Genomic DNA, 18378 nt, shown 5'->3' with positions numbered 1-18378 from the left:
AATGTGCAGGTTAGAATTTACAGCCAGACATCTTATTTTTTTTAAGTCCTTGAACTGGAAATCGCGTCATAATATTGAAAAGAGGGTGGGTCTTGATTTTACCACATTTCTTGCTCATACTTGTATTTGTTGTCATATTATTCTTAAATCTATTATTTAAAGTTATATACTTTTAAACCTATTTTCTCCTAAGACAAAATATTACAGAATATCTGTCGTTTTCAAGCTCTAGTCCAACTCGGATTAGGCCTTAGGACGGTCGAACTCGGTTTGCTGTATAGCTTCTCTAACTGAATTTGATTGAACAGTTTTCGTGAATCAGAATCAAATCTGCAAAAAAAAATCCTTTCTGTTGACGGTTAACTTTTGTACAATAGCACTAAAGCTATCTCTATGAAAGTTTAACGACAATCTTAGGACAATATGTGCTAACACCATGTTAAAACAGATTAGCAATGTGCTAAAGCAAGTATGTTAACTATTTGCTGAAATAGAAATAGATTAAGGTGATACATTTTTTGAAATGGAAACTGGGGGACATTTCCTATTTGAGTGGGTAAAATCTCATTTGTTATTATCTTTTAATTAAAAAAACAGACAATATATTTTTAAATTTCTGTTGCTGTGGGCTCCCTATATTATTATTATTAACATTAATAATTATTATGATTTAGTTTGAATATGAGGATTTTTGGTCTGGATTTATTACAATGCAACGCACTTGCAAAAAAAATAAAATAAAAATAAGAACCAAACAATATTGTAAGGTGACTTAAAAAAACATATTACAAAAATAAAACAACATAAATATTATTAAACTATTTCACAAATGTTTTAACATTTTATTTACATTTTAACAAGTTTATACTATTTATATAAATTAGTTTTTTCCCTTGTTTTTTATGTTTGTGCTTGAAAATAACTGTTCCTTAATTGGTCTTGCTATTTTGCATTTTAGGCTTATTTTAAGCAGAAATTGTGTATTCTGCACATGTATTTGCTGTGTAATGTTAATGGTTTAGGGTTTTTATTTTTATAGTTAAGACGTGGTAATCTCTGCTTTGTGACTGTTGGACAATCCCGAACCCTGTTGAGGCCCTGTTAAAGCACATACTAACAGAATTACTTTAAATGAACATGAATAGTTAATATATTACTAACTTGAAAGCGATAAGGGTTTCTTTTGGTTTTTGACGATAATCAAACTATCTTGGTTACATAAGTTACTTTATGAAGCAGTAGCAGCACGCGCGCGACAAAGTGGAATCAGCGTATCTCACATCGCCATCTGCTGGTGAAATAATCCTTACACGATTGCTCCTGTAAGCAGCTACTCTATGTTGTCTGTGCGCTTTTTGCAATATATCTGCGGGTTGTTTTAAACAAAAAATACAACGGGGACATTTCAGGAGACAGCTCCAGTCGGGGACAGAACACCAAAAAATGGGACCGTTCCTGGAAAACTGGGACGTCTTGTCATCCTAAAATAGATGCCACATTTGATCACTTCAGGCACGTCGGCGTTGGCTCACCCGCCATCTTGGAACGATCAGCGTGTCTTCACTCACACTAATCAATGATGAAGAATCAGGGATGGCATTACTGGGTTGGGAAACCACCGAGATTTAAATTCCCGAAGAAATGGAATAACCTTTCACAGGTGGGAATGTGTTGTTTTGTGTTTTTATATGTAGTAGCGCAATACTATTTTTTTTACTAAGGTATTTTAGTGTTGTAATTTGACACCTAGTTCTGTTTAGTCTAATCATCTGCTTAAGTCTACTTCAATATTCATACACGTGTACATTATGCCGCCTTCACGTGCTATTGGAAATGTGATAATTCCAATTTTGAAGTTCATCGCATTCAAATTTTGAAATGATAGGGCGTTCATATGCAATTTTTACCTAGGAAACTATTTACGATAATTTCGAGAGCACGTGAAGGCAGCATAACTACAGTTGCAGACATCTGGAAAGTTCACGGATCGCTATAGTGACAAATTGGGTCCGTTTACCCTACATATTCTCAACTTAACACATGATTACATTAAAGATGAAGTGTTATGTCCAAATATTTAAGTTATAATAAAACAAATGAATGATGTTCAAGATCACTTAATAGTTGACTTATTATTAACAGATAATCATGTAAAAAATTATGTTCAATTGGTTTTCTTATAAACTAATGTGTTTTTGTTCGTAATATATTAAAGGGGTGGTTGCATGAGAGTTCACTTTTTTAACTGTAGTTAGTGTGTAATGTCGCTGCTTGAGCATAAACAGTATCTGCAAAGTTACAGCGCTGAAAGTTCAATGCAAACGGAGATATTGTCTTTCAAAGTTATGGCAGTTTATTGCCTACAAAAATGGCCAGTTTGGACTACAATGAGCTTCTTCCTGGGTTGGTGACATCATAAACCCTTGCTAGTCTCAGCGTGACTTCTGTCTGTAATGGGAAGGGGCGTGGCTTCATAGAAGCAGGAAAAAGACGAGCAGTTCAAAGGACAGTGGAGACAGCAGTGTGGAATAAAGGTCAAATATAAGAAAAACACAGCGTTTAAAAATTAAGTATTTAATTTTATATACTTAATTTAATGTTGTATTAATGTTATACTGTTATGTTATACTGCGCCCCATAAACACAACCAAGCCTAGAAAAAAAACAAGGAAACGCCCCTTTAAGCTATGCGTATTTTAATGACTACATTCATATAAGCTACTTATTCGAGACACAATTTCGAGGGAGGACACTATTTGTCATGACAATATGGCGGACGGCTTACATAAAGTGGTCATTGAAACGTCCAGTTATGACTAATGTAATTATTTGCTGATAAAACATGCTAATTTGTGTTAGCATTGTGGTAAACATTCTAGCAAAATGCTAATTTATACTAGCAATATTGGATTTTTCTAATTATTTACTTATAGTGCCTAATTAATCTGAAATCTCGCACGTGATATACACATTAATTTCATGGTTAAAATAACACAGACCTCAGATTGTCCTGTCAGACATTCATTAAGATGATGATAAAACATTTTATAAAGATCTTGTAAAGAACAGCCTTGGTCGGACAAGCTTTTCAGGAGAAAAAAGTTTATAATTTCAAGTCAGTTGAATAAAAATGTAGGTCTAGGGTTTATGAGGTCGAATTTTTTGTTGTTGTAAATTTAGATTGTTTGTTAGATTGACTGATCCATTTGGTAACTGTTAGTTGGTCAGACTAGTTCTTGAAGGGACAGTTGGCCCAAACCTGTTTGACTAACGTTCTTCTGTGAATGTAAATAATGCTAAGAAAATGTGTCAACAGAAATTATGACAGAATTCTCATTTTTAGGTACGCTATCCCATAGTCTTAATATAACGGCTGTCCATGCTTCTGAATTTAGAGGGGGGAAAATAATATGAATTAATAAGTAGTTATATAAGGATATATGCGAGCCGAGTAGTAGTGGTTAGGATTCTGGACCATCCAAGTAGGTTTTGCATGTGATTTAAAATGGGATATCTGACGACCAAGGATGCCCATAATTAAAGATAATGACACGATGCACAGAAATATAGCAATCAGTCTAAGGCGTTATGTCAGACTGAAACATGTGGCAACAAATAATTGGTTAAACTCACCTAAATGTTTTGGCATCAGCTATGGAGATAAGTTCAGTTGTAGATGCACAAAACTCAGTGCGTAGCAGCCAGACGGGCTTACTTTTATTGCACTCCAACATGTTTCCTCCCATGCAGCGGAGACAACCATGCTCATTATTCATCCCTGTCACCTTGTGTTGTGAGTGATGTAGGATGTTAACCAGTCTAGTCCCTGGAGCTGGTAATGCCTTTAATCATGGCCAAAGCACAAATATGTTGTATGGACTGGATGGAACTACTTTAACATCATGCAAAAAAAAAAACTATATTGAAAATAGCCAGGACTAAAACACATGCCAATTAATACAGACCTTGCATTAGGAAGCTTGTGATTTCTCCTTCGGCTACATTTTCAGTGCCAATACAGTCTGTGCCGTGAGCTTTTTGTAAAGGAACATAAGGAAAAGGCCTTCACACTACATCCTTCAACATATCTGATGTGGTGCAAAAAAAAATATACAAAAATGGATCTGTCCAGACTGCCAACACTGATGTTTCATGGTTCATATTTATTTTTCTCCGATGAGTTTTGCTCTTTGACTGACTGACACATCAAACACTTATTCCACTGTCATACTTTGTGTAGTCACATAAACAATTATGTTAGTTTACAAGAAGAGGCCCAGTGCACTTTGGGTGTTGCGTGTTGGAATAGTGGAATGCTTGGTGTCAGAATAACATTCCTTGATTTATGTCAGTGGGATTTTGAGGGTTTTGGGAGCTTAAACAGGCGCAGACTGGTGGATTCATTTGGACAGGAGAAAAGAAAAGGCTACAGCTACAACTTTCTTAAAAGGGCCAAAATTACATCACATTTTTCAGTGTAATTATTATTAGTTCTGGGCAATTTCATTTCTAGTATACAAGGTCCAAATACTAGGGCCTGGTAAAAAATAAATAAATATATTTCTCGATTTTAATTGATTCTCATTTTACAAACCGATCAATCAAATAAATCAGTCAAGTTATAAATCACCATTTAAAGTTTATATTTTATATTTAACCCCTTAAGTGTCACTGGCCCACCGGTGGGCCCATTTGCCACTGCATGTTTAAAACAATTATATCCTATTTATCCTGATCTAATTCGAAAGCTTACGAACTTAAGATTCATCCTGTGCAAACCGTTTTGAAATCGGACCTTGTGTTACCATGGAAACGGTGCTCTAAATTATTCCAGCGGGCTCCTCCCCAAGTGGCGTCATCATGTTTCATATTTATTTAACTACTTTATAATAAAAACCTTTTCTAATCTTGGCAAAACGCATATCGTCGGAAAGGTCTGAGTCTCACGGTTCTATATCTGCAAACTGTTTTGTGATATTTTTACACAAAAATATATACATTTGACACAGGAAATTTCATTAAAAAATATCAATGGAATTTCAATGACATCCGGTGGCTATTTGTGGTACAACGCCTAAACAAAACCTCATGGGAACTTCAATTTTTGTGATATCAACTTCAAATTTGGAACACAAATTGATTAGACATATGGCTTTGATTTGATAGTAATTTTAGAGTACACATTATTTTGTAACATATATATATATATTTATATTAAATATCTAGTACAGTATATTTGATTTACAGTACATTTAAACTTCCAACTTTTTTTATACTTTAATTATTTATATATGATTTCACTTGAGCAATACTCCCCTGACTGTCTTCTTTAAAATGAGACAAAACCTATGTCTATATTCCAAAGCATTCTTGAATTGCAACCATTTAAGTTTGGATAGTGAATTTTCATGTATATTTTCAAAAAGGGGGGTGACACCTTGTATACAGTGTTTTATAAAAATCTTGTATAAAGTGTTTTATACAAATCAATTCATTTTTACCTCCAATATAATAGTAAGTTAAAACTCCCATAGTTAACAGCATTAGTTAAGAGATTTGTTTTCCTTGTGAACATTTGTCATGTACGTGTATCCAAAATAATCGATATTGAATCGCATTTTGAAATGTGTCAATACCCAGTCCTACAAAATACCCTTTATTACTGTAATATTTATTATTCTATGACAACTGTTTTCAAAGAAAATGTAAAGACTTGTGTGCAGAAGTCTTTCCTGAAAGAATACTGTGGAAAGGCAGAACATTTACTACCATTGAGATGAAATGAAAAAATCATATTCATTCAAAAGTTATAGATAGAAAAGTCCATTTAACTTTCAGATAATGTGAATAAATTTCCTCATTGTATTATAAAGAGCGCAAAAATATAACTAAACAGTTCCCTTTAATTACAATTTTTAATTTTCATCAGGTGCAAAAAAACCTCTGGCTACAGAGAATGAGCCCAGCTAATTAGATTCAATTAACATGAAACGGTAATTGGATACTGAAGGTTTCATGATTTAATAAATGTTCAAGTTCTTTTAAGAGGTTTAATCAACATAATCATCCTTTTAAAAGTACACAAAAATGTAGGAGGCTGAAATATTAGCATCTGTTTACATAATCATAATAAAACAGTACATTAAGCAAATAAATGCTCCTTTCTTGATCACATCCAAACTCCCAAGTCACAAAGGCATACTTCTTCCCAGAAACATACACTGCACGTGTTTGCCCAGCTGGTATGCATTTTATTTCAATTATTTCTCTGAAGGTAATACAGCGAACAACAATTTTCACCAACAGTTCATTCATAAAATCCTCCAGGCTCCGTGTTCTCTGTTCACATCTCACAGCACTGCTCCACAGCCAGACCCAACAAATCAAACCTCTCTTCTTGTGCATAGGCGATTTCATAGCTCAGTGGAGCTGAAGGAAAATAAGTGTTGTATTTGAGATGGCCGAAGACTGTTCTAAATTAGACTTCCTGAACGGCGGACAGGTTTCGTAGGAACCTGCGTGCGAGTGGATTTGTTGAGTTTGGCCGTGGAGTAGGTGTTCAGATGGGCTGTATAAGGTGGGTGAGGGTCGAGGGACGCGCATTAGTTGGCTTTGGCACGCAGCTGCGCTCTCTTGCCCGTCACAGCCTGGAATCCGGTCTTAATGCTGGCAACGGAGCAGCGGGAATGACACGTCTCACACTGCAGGAAATAAAGACGCGTATCCTTCTGCAAGATTGTGTCAGGAGACCGACACGTGTGGCATGTCACATACTCCTCTGCAAGACAAAAACAGTCCAGATCAATTTGGTGTTTCCCTCATGTAAAGTGGAGCAATAATATTGGTGCATACACAGTACTGTTCAACTTTTTTTTTGTAAGTCACTTCTGCTCAACAAGGCTGCATTTAATTTATCAAAAATACAGTAAAACCAACATTACCACAAATTAAAAGAAACTTTTCTATTTGGATATATTTTCAAATATGTAATTTATTTATCTGATGCAAAGATGAATTGTCAGTCTTGTGTCACACGATCCTTCAGAAATCATTCTAATGCTGATTTACTGATCAAGACACATTTATTATTTATTATCAATGTTGAAAAGTTGTGCTGCTTCCTTTGATGAATAAAAAGTCATTTTTGATCAGTTCAATGCAGCCTTGATGAATAAAGTATTAATTTCTATCCTTTTTAAATCTTACCACAAATGCTTTAACGGTATCACAGTTTCAACAAAAAACAGCAGCAAAAACTATTTTCAACATGGATGATAATCAGAAATATTTATTAAACAGCAAATCATCATATTAGAATGATTTGTGACACTGTAGACGAGTAATGACGCTGAAAATACAGCTTTGATCACAGGAATAAATTATTAATATAAAATGGTTTCTTTTCATGTTTTTTTATAGCAGTATTTTCTGTATTTTTGATCAAATAAATTGGTGATTCAAAGATACTTTACACTATAAAGACAAACACCAACATTTATAAACATTGGTTATAATATATATTAAGCATTAAAAATGTTATGGGACTGTTATGAGACAGAATTTCAGTGAATCCCTAATACATGCCATTTACATGAATGTACACTAGCACAACTTCTGCATATTTAAGAACATTTGAATTCAACGATCAAATAAACACTCACTTATATATCTTCTTAAGACATTCTCTATCTGTTTCTGCTGGAATCTGCCTTTGATGACGAGCTGATTGTTTCCATCTATGGACCCGCTGAAGAGTGAGAACAGTGGTTAGTAGTGCATTTCTGAAATAAAAACACACTTCACAACTTTGATTCTAGGAAAAACACCAGCAATTCATTTCAATATTCTTTCTAAATCACAAACTTCCAGTTTCCAGCTACAGAAAGAAGAATTCTGCACATGTAAAAGACCAAATCGATGGATTTCCTTTCATGCGTCTTCTGAGATGTATGTCGGTGGACACAATGAGGTGCTGAAATGAGTGTTGAGCACTGAAATCAGCCCGGTCATCTTTTCACAATGCCTTTTGAAACCATCACAGGGTCAGGCGCTCCCTTTAGAGCAGCAGTGGCGCTCTCAACTGATTCAGGTTTCTGTCTGACATCATGTGAAACGCCTCCGGCAAAAAGAAAACGAAGTGTTCTGGTGGAAGGTTTCATTTGCACAGAGACACTGGAAAAATAAACCAAGAGCCTGCCAGACACAGAGACTGTATTTTGCAAGGTTAATGATCATTTGACGAAGAAAAACAACCATCGGTTTATTGCTGCTCCGCATAAAACTAAATAAGTTCACTTACAGATTAAATATGGACAGATAAACACAACAGGCTCTTTACATGAACAAACTTTTGCAGCAAACAGCTAGAAATTAACCTTCAAATTGAAATCAATAAAAAATTTCATCAGGCATTAATTGGAATATTTGCTGCTGAACCAGCAAATGGGAGCGGGAGTTATTTTGCTTATAAGGGGCATATGAGTAAATGAGTTATAAGTAGTACCGGTAGTTAATTTATAACAATTACTTAAATATTCAATCATTTTAATTGTCCATTTTTATTTCATGTTGACTTTAGTTGAGACAGCAACATTTTTGTTGCACCACAGCACCACAATAAAATTGAACATCAGTTCAACAGATTGTCAAACACAGTGTTTGACACGGTTGTGATATTTCAATTGTTGGAGGAAGTAACGGCATATGAATTGCCTGTTTTCCTGCAATGTTGATTTTGACTATGCATGTTAGTTTTATGCTAGGTAATAGTTTACCAAACATATCTAATAGTTCTTGTAGAAAATAAGCATGTGATTTGTGCCCAAGGGACCATGATGTAGGACTGTTGAAATGAATTGTTACATTGCGATGCGGACATGAATGATTCTCCATCGATGCAATGATAGTCCATAATCGATTAAAGCCTTCTGACATCATTCGTCACATACACGCTTCTCTAGCTAGCGCAAAATGGTGGAGGGAGGTGGTGCTCCCACTGTTTAGAGTTTAACTATGCACCCAACATTTACAGTGTGTGAGAGTGTGAGACTGCATGCGTGTTATTGTAACTTAAGAAGGCCTACACTACTTGACAGCTTCATGCACTTTTATTTACTGGTGTTTATTATCTCTAAATGCTCCTGTCATCTGCTGTGCTCAGACTTGAGTTAGTAGTTACTGGAGCAGATGACATAAGGGATTTCATATATCTGACTGCCTGTATTCATTGACAAAAATGGAGCCATGTGCAGTAATGTTGAAAATTGAGGATGCAATGAATCACGATATTGAATCGAATTGTTGACATGATAATTGTAAGCAAATTTAATTGTGAGACCAGTGGCGATTCACACCCCTACCACGTTGAAGCCTTTTCATGAGAAGAGCGAATAATAATAAATAATAATTTAAAATCAACTCACCTTGTACCTAACTCAGCCAGCAAAAATGCCAAAAGATGTTTTGGCTGTCGATGCAACCTGACACACACAAACAAAAAAAAGTAGTTTAAGAACCATAAAAAATAAAGATTGCATTCAAGCAACTCTATAAAACAGCTTGACAATTGTGAGTTTAGACTTACAGTTTGCAGATGTCTGTGAAGTTTACGAAGGAGGTCTTCTTTGTGCCGACCCTGACAACCTGAGGAGGCTTCATCACAAACTTTCTCTTTTCTCCCGCGACCATGTCTGGATTTTTTTCCCGCATGATGTTGAAGACTCTATTCAAAAGCTAAAATAATGTGATATTTTCAGTCAGTTTCATGCAAGGCAAGCAGTCATTATCTAAAGAACACAGTGGAACAAACACTATGACAATGAATGATTATTTTGTTTTAAGTTTTTAAAAGCATATGCTTAATATAAAGTTCTGTACCAAATATTAACATCGATTTTCTCAGGTGTTCAAAAACTTATTTGCAGCTGCATCATAAAAATAAACAGTTAAACAATCATACATTGTGATTTCTGGATTTTTTTTTGGGATTATGTCTGTCACAGTGGACATGTACCTACGATGACAATTTCAGACCCCTCCATGATTTCCAAGTGGGAAAACTTGCAAAATAGCAGGGTGTTCAAATACTTATTTTCCTCACTGTATGTAAATCTCAATTTCAAATAACTTGACCTAAGTGACTAGTTTTGTAGTCCAGGGTCACATATTCCATTGTTTAAAACAACTACATTGTGTAAAAGTATTGTGTCACGTTCTGGTTGTCAAACGTTAAGAGTTAATGTGATGAGCTACACCTGTGTGAACTTGACGAGAACTGACTTCATACATCCACTAAAACTCATCTTGACACCATCTGTAGATTCCAAACATGTCTCATAAAAGAGAAGTTAGCAGAGAAAAGCTATTCAGCCAACAAATGTACCAGATGGCAGCAGTCTCGTGCACTTTATCAAGTTATCAGCTGAAAAAAAGCACACGTTCTGTGCCGCAAGCGTGGAAATAAACGTTCCCATTCACCTCATCGTACGTGTAATCTCTCTCCGATCCTGCCCAGGCCGGGCCCGTCTGTGAGCTGAACGTGATGTCATCGATGGCTTTACTGTCGTCATCTTCGACACCTTTCACAAAAAACGCCACACAATCATTCAAGTTAAATCACCTTTATTCAGACAGTGCTTTTATTTGTTTTGTATTGGAGCTTTACGGGATTATGTTAGAGTTATTTACACTGAGGTCATGAACTTACCATCTTCTTTGCTTTGACTGTCTGTGTCCTCCTGAAAATCTTTGACTTTTCTTGATTTCTTCTTCTTAGTGGGCAGCATTAAGTCATCATCCTCTTGAGTTTCTGATGGCTCTGATTCGATCTTCAGCTCCTTTTGGAAAATTGCAATTTATTTAGTTCACAACAATGCTTTAGCTGTACATTAGCCAACATTAGCTGTCGCTGGGCATGAGCAGAACAAACTCCAAATACAATGAGAATCTGATGTGATGGCTCAGATATCAATTCATTTTTGACTGAAAGCCTTCATTATCAAAACATCTTTCAATTAAATGCAATAATGGCGATGAAATCAATTAAGAGTTCTAAAAGTATATGTAGATATGCCAACAATCAACTGACCTTTATTCCTTCTTCGAGCTCGGCTTCAAATATCTTCTCTTTTTTGGACTTCTTTTTCTTCTTCTTCTGGTTGAAGAAGTTTAAGTCATCCAGGTCATCTGATGTTTCTGGATCATCAACAAAAGAAAAAATATACAAGTCACCCCTTTTGAATTATACAAGATTTAACATATTAAGCAACAACAAAAACAAAAATTTAACAAAAACATTTAACATATTAAGTATATCTCCTGCCGATTAACAATGATGTTATTTAATCACAATGAGCCACATGCGAAAAAGGACTCAATGTGGTGCTCACACACAGATGCCGCCTCTCAGATTTATGTCATCTTTGATGGTCAAATACAAACACAACTATGTCAAAATGCACATTGTGTGGAGTTTTCACATAAACACAATCTGCTGTTAATCATAAACATTTGGAAACAAACCAGACGTGTAACATTACATTAGATATGTGCATGTGCATTAGCTCTTACGCCGCATTCACACGGGGCGTAGGCGTTAACGCTTGACGGAGGGCGTGGCTGAAGCTGGGTGCTGACGCGATCATCATAGTGACAACAGCCAATCACATTAACTTGCCGCTTGGACCAAAACACAACACAAAAAAGCGCCTTTTTATGACAGCTAGTCTGTGAGACGAAATGGATGCCGATTTGGTTGTATGTGCGAGTGCGATTGCCCATGTAGTTGTTGTCAACGCACTGCACAGGTGCACGAAGCTGTTAAGTACATTAAATCCTGAAAAAGCGCCGACAGCGGGAAGAATATCACGTGGTGGTCAAGGAGCTGCGTCTGGATTTTTAACGGTCTATGGTCTGGATGGTTCACTGAGCAGTAATGAATGCAATTGGCTAGCGTCTGCAGTAGGATATTTGCATACAGCGATCTGATTGGATGACGCCTGCGCTGGCGCTTGAAAAGTTGAGAATTCTTCAACTTCTGCCGCTTGCAACGCGAGTGAAGCGCCGCGACGGAACCCACAATTCAGTTCGGCAACGGATGATGTCACCCATTCAAAGTAAATGGGAAGCGTTAACGCCTACGCCCCGTGTGAATGCGCCGTTAAAGGGACAGCAGACTACTTCATTATTCCACTTCACGTTCCACTTCACTATTAGACAAGCACTTGCAAACGTAAAAATTAAAAATAAAAACGAACTGGAACGCAGCATAATGAACTGTTCCCTTCCATTTCATTAACTCTTTATGTCCTGTATCTCGTCCTGGGTCCACATTTCATTCAGTAACATTAGGCAGTTTTCATTTATATGCTGTTTAATGTTAAAGATCGCAATATTTTACATAAGCATCTGTTACACGATATCTTTTGATTCTGCATCTTCCCCTGTGTTTTGATCAGATTCAGTACTCTTTCAGAAGATGTGTAATAAATAGCACATAACAGTAAAAACATAAATTCAGTCAATGGCAGGGAAAGAGTAGGGCTGTGCGATATTGAAGAAAAATGCAATATGCAATATCTTGTTAAATAACGCAATATTCGATATGCAATACTATATTCCAATTAGTGTGTACAATCTATTTAAATTATATTTATTTAAAAACGCATAAAACCATTTGTGTTTAACATCCAAATGTCACAAACTCTTTGAACTTCATTTTTTCCCTAGTACTCACGCTTTCAATGCAATCACTGGATCTCACAAGCCATGCACACACAGGCTTTTTATATATAAAGAATAAACCATCTAAAATGCTTTGAATAATTATACTACTAGAACCAAATGTGATCTGGTGATTTAAATGATGTTTGTGCTTTCACTATGAGGGGCGCCACATTAAATGACTTTGAGGAGTGTGTGTGTGTGTGTGTGTGTTTCAGATGATCAATGCAATCCGTCACAGTTCTAATCGCAAAAAAGCTTGTCAAAATGACTATTCCCAAAATTAAAATGTTTAGCTCATCCAATGTTTAGCTGTATTTACTCAGTGTCATATTGTTTTCACGCATCTCGCAAGCACATGAACATCTGCGTTTACTACAGTATGCGAGTCGTTGTAAATCTGTTCATCATTTAAAGCCACTGTCTCTTTAGAAGACTTGGATTTGGATTATCTTTGGACACTCGGGTTATTATTTTTATGATGCCTTCAGACTTTAAAAATGGAGGGCCAGAAATCTCTCGGGACAAGAGGGCCAGTACATAAAGACAAAATTTGAATTTTTGGGTGAATTATACCTTATAAATACAGCAAGTTGAGCCTTGGATAAAGCAACTCTACAATGCAAATCATTTTGTTGCATTTTTTAACAATATATTGTTACACCCCTAGAAACTCGTGGGATATAATCTTGCAAATTCAGGTTTTATAACTTGCAATCTCGGGTTAACATTACAAGCTGAGAAAAAAGTCAGAATTGTGAGATATAAAGTATGTATAGCAAGGTTATATCCCACAAGCTTTCTATACACCTTTCTTACTACCACGGTTCAGTAGGCAGTGAACAAAAAGCAACAGGACTAATGCACAATAGAACAGCATGTGCTTTACCTTTCTTCCTCCAGTCATCTTCATCAAGATCAAATTCTTTCTCCTCGCCCCCGTCAGCCTCTGTCTCTTTTGTTTCCAGCTGTTGGCCTTCATCTCCCTCACCACCATCTTCCTCCAGCATGAAAGGCTTCTTCTTTTTCTTCTTCTTCTTGGTCATAGTGGGATCAAATATCATCTGGAAGGATAATAATAGGAGTTTAATAAATTAAAACATTGAACAAAGGTTGTCAACACACAAAAAAGGGCAAAATACTCAAGCAATCATAGCCTAATGAGAGCTAATCCTACTCATCATACTCCAATATAATGTTAACTGTAATTAGCTTTTGGTTTGCACAGAGCAGATACATTATCTGAGGAGAACTGAAGTTGCATTGTACAGCATCTGAATAATCATAACAGTTTAAATGTAATCATGTAAGAATCACGACAATACATGGGAAGATTCTTTGAACGGTCACATTAAAATAATACTCACTACTTTGACATACCATGGTGCTGATATGTACTTGGCACTTCACTACTTTGGGTTACTTTTTTTTAAATTTATTTTACTTTGTATAGAACATAGTTACCACCATTATAAATCAAGAATACCAATTAATACTATTGGTAATGCCATGAGAAAACCGTAATAACGTTCCCACAAAAACAGTATTAACGAGATACGACTGCAAACAAAACATGGTAGTACCATAATAAATGTAAAAAAACAAACAAACATGGTACTCGTCCAAAATAACATGTTATTGCCACGTCCAAACAACCACGGTATTACCCAAAACCTGTCCAAAAATACTGTATTACTATGGTAACGTTAGATGTAAAACAATTAATACATAAAAACCGCGTGGTATCATGTCTAATGCTCCATAGTAGTACCATATTACTTTTTGTCAATAAAAAAGAAAGACAATTAAAGAAACGCAAGATATTTACAATCTAACTAGCTGACAAACGACAAAAAGGTCTAGAAAAGACGAGCTGTGCACATGCTTCCTCTCAGCCTTTACTAGTAGGCCCAATTGTCCTTCCCTTAGACGGACCTACATCAGCAGATAATGTTGCTAAAACAATTACTGTTTACTTACCTCGTCTCCTGACATGGTTTCAGATTATTGTGAAAACGCAAGAAGAATAAAATACACGTTATAATAGACTATTCTTCAAGGTACACCTTTCCACGATATGCTCGCTGCTTGGGACAGGCCGGGCGGAGCTCCGTGCGCATGCGCGTAAAATTGGACTAGGTGCGTTGCATGAAGGTAGTTGTAGTTTTGATCTGCAAATCAAAGTAGAGGACCAGAGAGTCCCATTTGTCTCAACGTTTGTTACTTAAACTTTATTATAACTATATTTAACAAACACTATTTTTAAAAATAAACGTTTTACACACATTTGTGACTTCTACTGCATCTCAGTTAGGAATTACAGAACTCCCAAGTCTCTCCATGTCTTTGTGTGGGCAGATTATTTGGAGCTCATGAACCAAAACCCTTCATGCTGACACAAGCTTGAGAGTGTTTACCTGAACAAATGGGTGCGCTGGAAAAAAAAGTATGCTTATATGTTGCAGTAAATCTGGCAAAATAATTCTCACATTGGTTTCTAAATGCATGGCTTGAGGAAGTGTAAACATTGTGACTCTGGAGGGTTTTACATTCTTTGAATCTACACTACAATATCTTCAAACCCTTCTTCCAGAGGTGAACCTGGGTACTTTTGTTCAATATGTTCATACTGGTTTGCAAACCATTTATTCCTCTAATCTGTTTAAAATTGCAGCGGGATTCCTGGCTCCCAGAGAGCAAAACCCATTTCCTTCTTCCTCCTTTCATGTCTGCTTTTTGACAAAAACGTCACTTACGTTACAATGTTACTTCTTGCAACCATAGAGCACATAAATGCAAACTTTTCACATTTTTAGATCAAATACAGCTCCTGAGGGAAAAGGTCTGTTCAATTTATTTTCTCTGCAATATAGGCCTAGAATAGCAACAAAAAAACACCATATTACTTTCCTAAACACCTGTTTGTCTCTATGAACTGCAACATTTCCTCATGGATCCATGAGGTCATAATCTGCAAAGAGAGACTGGTTTTTACCTGTCATGTAAGAATTTATCCTTAAGCAAAGGCTGGCCTGTGTGGTCTGAACAAACAGACAAGTTACTATAGCTCAGATTGCTCAAGTTAAACATATACAGTGCATCCGAAAAGTATTCACAGCACTTCACTTTTTCCATATTTTGTTATGTTACACAGCCTTATTCTAAAATGGATTAAATAATTTTTTTCCAAAATTCTACAAACAATACCCCATAATGACAAAGTGAAAGAAGTTTGTTTGAAATCTTTGCAAATGTATATAAAATAAAATAAAATGGTTTTTTTGCAGTTCCCAATAAGCACAGTGGCCTCCATCATCCGTAAATAGAAGAAGTTTGGAACCACCAGGACTCTTCCTAGAGCTGCCCGCCCGCCCGGCCAAACTGAGTGATTGAGGGACAAGGGTCCCAATGGTCACTCTGACAGAGCTCCAGTGTTTCTCTGTGGAGAGAGGAGAACCTAAAGAACAACCATCTCTGCAGGACTGTACCAATCAGGCCTGTATGTCAAGCATCATGTCTGGAGGAATTCAGGCAACACTCATCACCTGGCCAATACTACTATCCCTACAGTGAAGCATGGTGGTGGCAGCATCATGCTGTGGGGATGTTTTTCAGCAGCAGGAACGGGAAGACTAGTCAGGATCAAGGGAAAGATGAATGCAGCAATGTATATACATTCTTGATGAAAAACTTCTCCAGAGCGCTCTGGACCTCAGACTCCAACGACACTAAGCACACAGCCAAGATAACAAAAGAGTGGCTACGGGACAACTCTGAATGATCTTGAGTGGCCCAGCCAGAGCCCAGCCTTGAATCAATTGAATATCTGGAGAGATCTGAAAATGTCTGTGCACCGACACTCCCCATCCAAACTGATGTCCTGCAAAGAAGAATAGGGAGAAACTGCCCAAAAGGTACTAGCCAAGCTTGTTGCATCTTCCTCAAAAAACCTAAACCATACCCAACAAAGTATCGATCAAAGGCTGTGAATACTTATGTACATGGGATTTATTTAGTTTTTTACTTTTAATAAATTTGCAAAGATTTATAATGAATTCAACCCATTATGGAATAAGGCTGTAACATAAAATGTGAAAAAAGTGAAGCGCTGTGAATACTTTCCAGATGCACTGTAAAGATATAAAGTCAGAATTGCATAATATAAACTCGCAATTGCGACTTTATATCACCCAATTCTGAGATAAAAAGCCGCAATTACATTTTAAATTTTTATCCTGTGGCGAAAACAAGCTTTCTATATAGAGTATATGTGTGTGTACTGTGGATAATTATTAATTATACATTATGTACAGTACACACACATGTAAACTTTTATTTTGAATGTGATTAATTGAGATTAATCATTTGACAGCACCAATATATATATATATACAATATTATATTTTATATAAATATATAATTTATGATTTTATTTTCCAACTGTATAAAGGGTTTGTAAGATATTTTTAGATGTTTTTATATTTGGTTTCTGTTGTGCCGCTTAAAGATTTAAAGTTTGTGTCTCCAAAGTAAAAAGAGTTGCAGCTATAGCCATGGTATCCCCTATATGTAATATATCATAGACATAAAGAGGCCAGCAGTGGATCAGCAGTATTTTCAGGGTGTATAATGCACCTTAAGGGGTGGATCACTGCTAATGTATGCATTCTCGCATACTACATTTACTCTGAGCATGAGCAGCTCGATTTCCTCGGTAAAAGAGCTGTTGCACTCTAACCACAAGCTGTGAAGTGAAAGAAAAGATATTCATGTGTAAATCTGCTTAGGAAATAAGTAGTTTATGCTTTTGAGCATGGGAGGGAAGACAGAAATCCACACAAGAAAATCCAATATGTGCAGAAGGTAAAATATGTCTTATTCCTTCTCTCTCCTACTCTCTCTTTTCTCTGCATCTTCATTTGTGTTGGTTTTATAGCATATCATCAAGATTACATGAGGTCCTCTTTTGGCCTCTTTTAACAGCCAGAAAAGTATCTATGCTAGCCTATGTTCACCTAAACGGACCACTGAGGGTTCTCTTTGTTACTTTAGTTCTCCTAAAGGCTGAGCCTTGTTTTTAGACTATGTACATATACACATTACTAATAAAAACACTCAATCTATGCCAAGACGTCTTATTTTCATTATAGGCCCATTTCAAGTTTATATGTATAGCATTAGCACTGGTAAACTGAAAATATACATGTGTCACAGGCTTCAGAGAATAGCGAGCAGTTTGCAAAAACTTAAATTAGGTTGACAGATAGTGAACTATTTAGAATCTGTGGGCACTTATGCATGGCGGGCAGTTTTCCACTGATCTGAGAGACATATTGTTCTTTGATTTCAGAAACTGGATAGGAATATGGCTTAAGATGTTGAAATCAAAGGTTTCTCTACCCAAGGTATTACCAAACTACATAATAGCTTCAACTGTATGCTGAAAATGGAAACACATGTAGAATCACGCATCACAGTTTATTTGGTGTCAGTTCTTACTGAAATATCCATGCCTTTTTTCGTTATGTGGACATTTCTGTTACATATACTTCACTTCATTATCACAAATGTTTATTCTTTTATCGAATACTGTAAAATAAAGCTTAAAAAAACAAGTCTTTTCTCATTAAAGTATTTGTAATTTTGCGATTCATGTAT

General features: G+C 36.1%; 1 protein-coding gene across 1 annotated transcript; it reads right to left on the bottom strand.

Moving 5' to 3' along the window:
• Positions 1-6230: 6230 nt before the first annotated feature.
• Positions 6231-14859, bottom strand: eif2s2 (eukaryotic translation initiation factor 2, subunit 2 beta). Its single transcript, XM_067460373.1, has 9 exons — positions 14701-14859; positions 13610-13784; positions 11087-11193; positions 10706-10835; positions 10477-10577; positions 9584-9732; positions 9423-9479; positions 7662-7747; positions 6231-6778 (listed from the first exon to the last, which is right to left on the bottom strand). The coding sequence occupies exons 1-9, from the start codon at positions 14713-14715 to the stop codon at positions 6603-6605; spliced, it is 996 nt and encodes a 331-aa protein (XP_067316474.1). The 5' UTR covers positions 14716-14859; the 3' UTR covers positions 6231-6602.
• Positions 14860-18378: the final 3519 nt, after the last annotated feature.

The sequence above is a fragment of the Pseudorasbora parva genome, chromosome 12, assembly GCF_024679245.1.
Source record: "Pseudorasbora parva isolate DD20220531a chromosome 12, ASM2467924v1, whole genome shotgun sequence".
Taxonomy (NCBI): domain Eukaryota; kingdom Metazoa; phylum Chordata; class Actinopteri; order Cypriniformes; family Gobionidae; genus Pseudorasbora; species Pseudorasbora parva.
This window is presented reverse-complemented; position numbering and strand designations above follow the sequence as displayed.

What these genes read in the sequence shown, in the direction of transcription:
- eif2s2 (XM_067460373.1), bottom strand. An exon ending in AGCTCGAAGAAGGAATAAAG is followed by an intron (nt 10,836 to 11,086) that starts GTCAGTTGATTG and finishes ATTTTCCAAAAG; the next exon opens with GAGCTGAAGATCGAATCAGA. An exon ending in GAGATTACACGTACGATGAG is followed by an intron (nt 9,733 to 10,476) that starts GTGAATGGGAAC and finishes ACATTATTTTAG; the next exon opens with CTTTTGAATAGAGTCTTCAA.